The 2788-nt window shown below is 46.3% G+C and overlaps 1 protein-coding gene across 1 annotated transcript; it reads left to right on the top strand.

Annotated features, from left to right (window-relative positions):
• The first annotated feature begins 392 nt into the window (after positions 1-392).
• On the top strand, positions 393-2788 carry LOC114819953 (uncharacterized). Its single transcript, XM_070809707.1, has one exon. It carries the CDS (start codon positions 1080-1082, stop codon positions 2640-2642), a length of 1563 nt encoding a protein of 520 aa, XP_070665808.1. The 5' UTR covers positions 393-1079; the 3' UTR covers positions 2643-2788.

Raw genomic sequence — 2788 nt, 5'->3', positions numbered from 1 at the left:
ATTTAATGTATTTCTATCAACCTTACGAGAAATTTTTCATTGTGTTTGGAACACGAACGGTACATCACGTGTTATTATATAAGTGATGGAAAATTTATTTCTTAAGTTGTTAATTTTTTTAATACAAATATCTCATCACTTGTATGGTGACACATAGTGTACCACTCCATGTTCCGGACATAGTAAAAAATCTATCCAACCTTATCTACTCAATCATCTTATACTATTTCTTGTTTACTCATTTTGTATTCTTTCTAAATCAACTAACGGAACAATCGCCCTTTAACAAAAGGCGAGTGAACTATTATTCCGCATTTTCCTAAACAAAAAGTGAGGGAGGAACTGTCACACTAATTGAGTAGTTAGGGAAATGTAAAGAAGGAACGAGACAATAACAACACTCTTAATTAAAAGTACAAAATAAGTTGTAACAATTTAATTAGGTTTTTCACCAAACACTGCAATTAGGAGAGTAATTCGGGTAAACCCGTTTTCTCAAATCGACGGGCAAGATGGAATGGCAATGTCGTCATTTCAAGTTTCAGCAAGCGCCCTCGTAAAGCCCCTCTATATATATTCTTGGAAATATAACGCCATTCTCGCATCTTCTTCTCACGCGTGCCAAACCGGCTCTCCCGGTCACCAAACTTGCGAGTGCGACCGCGTCATTCTCTACCTCTTTATCTCTCTTTGCACCTTCTTCTCCGACAGTCGAACGCAGTCTTTTCAGTTTTCCCAGTTTCAGAGAGAGGGAGCAGGGAAGAGAGATAAAGTAGAGAGAGAGAGAGACATTCATGCCGAAACAGAAATAAAGTTTTTACCAGCCATGGCTTCTCCGTCCCCTCACATCTCCAAGATCTGCAACTCCCTCTTAAAATCACCAGCCCTCATCGGCGGCAACCACACCACCGCCCGATTCTGCTCCCGCTAAACCAAAACCCCAAAAACCCCCAATACGATTTCTTCAAATTTATACAAATTCAATTTATTTTTTTATTTCGATTCCGAAAACAGATAGAAAAAGATTCTTTTTTTTTTCCCCAAGTTTTTGTAGAGAAAAAGGTTTAGCTTTTGCAGAGATGGAACCCGGCGCCGCCGCGGCAGGCAAGCCAGGCCTACTGAAGAACGTTTTTATACGGTTCTTTTTGTTCGGCGTTTTGATCGTGCTCTGTCGCTTCGCCTACGTCGTCACCGTCACCGGCGAGTCGTGCGAGCTCGGGAACTTCTGCTTCTTCTCTCTGCCGGAAAATCTCAACTTCGTTATAGCGAATACTGGCGGTTCGGCCATCGCCGCAAAAAAAGAAGCCGTTCCGTCGATTTCGGTGGGGTCCACGAAGCCCGAACTCTACACCAGCAAGGACTGGATCAAGGCTGTCCATTTCTACTCCGCCGTGTTCCAGGATCTCATGTCTCAGGGCTTCCTCTCCCGGAAAGCCAAGTCGCTCTGCGTCGAGACCCCCGCCGGGCACGACGTCTACGCCCTGAGAGAGTCCGGCGTCAAGGGCGCGGTCGGTGTTTTCAAGAAAGCGTCGAGACCTTTGGTAATTCCCGGCGAATCGCACCGTTTGCCGTTCGCTGACAACAGCTTTGACTTTGTTTTCTCCGGCGGAGGACGGCTCGAGAAGTCGCCAAAGCCGGCGGATGTCGCCGCCGAGATCGTGCGGACGCTGAAGCCCGAAGGGTTTGCGGTGGTCCACGTCGGCGCGAGAGACACTTACAGCTTCCATTCGTTTATTGAATTGTTCAATTGCAGCAAGCTCGTGACTTCGCGGGACATCGACGGCTTCGATCCGCCGATGCCGAAGATTCGCGAGATGGTTTTGAGGAAGGATTGCGGCGAGAGTGAGGGTTTCGGTCACAGGGCCGAGAACCCTGGTGGCGGTGCTGGTAATAAGTGCTCAGTTCCTGGGCATAAGATGGATCTCATCAGAAAGGCCGAGCCTTTGATTGAAATAGAGCCGTTGAAGCCGTGGATTACTCTGAAGAAGAACATACAGAACGTGAAGTACCTCCCGACAATGGCGGATATAAGCTTCAAGAAGCGGTATGCTTACGTGGATGTCGGAGCTCGGAGCTATGGCTCCAGCATTGGCAGCTGGTTCAAGAAGCAGTACCCGAAACAGAACAGGACTTTCGAAGTTTTCGCCATTGAAGCCGATAAGACTTTTCATGACCAGTACAAGTTGAAGAAGGGGGTCACATTGCTGCCTTACGCAGCTTGGGTGAGGAACGAGACATTGTCCTTCGAGATCAATGGCGACCCGGGTGAGAAGGTGAAGGATAAAGGGAGAGGAATGGGGAGGATTCAGCCGGCGAATCCAGCCAGTGGGGGGTTTAACGGAGAGGTGGATCGGATTCAGGGGTTTGATTTTGTGAATTGGTTGAAGAACACCTTTTCGGAAAAGGATTTTGTGGTGATGAAGATGGATGTGGAAGGGACGGAATTCGATTTGATTCCGAGGCTTTTCGAGACAGGGGCAATCTGTTTGATCGACGAGGTTTTTCTCGAGTGCCATTACAATCGGTGGCAGAGGTGTTGCCCCGGCGAGAGGAGTTCCAAGTATGAGAAGAGTTACGGTCAGTGTTTGGACCTGTATGCTTCACTTAGACAAAGTGGAGTTCTTGTTCATCAATGGTGGTAGTAACATTGTTGCAGGTTCTTTGATTCTAGCAGGCTTTTTCTTTCTTTTTTGTAATTTTGTTTTGCAAAAGAAAAAGGAATAACTTTAGAATTCGTTTGTTTTTAGAATTGCAGCTGAAATAAAAAAAAAAAAAAATTTAAAATGAA

The sequence above is a fragment of the Malus domestica genome, chromosome 12, assembly GCF_042453785.1.
Source record: "Malus domestica chromosome 12, GDT2T_hap1".
Lineage (NCBI taxonomy): Eukaryota > Viridiplantae > Streptophyta > Magnoliopsida > Rosales > Rosaceae > Malus > Malus domestica.
Note: the sequence above shows the minus strand (reverse complement) of the source record. Positions and strands in the feature narration are given on the sequence as shown.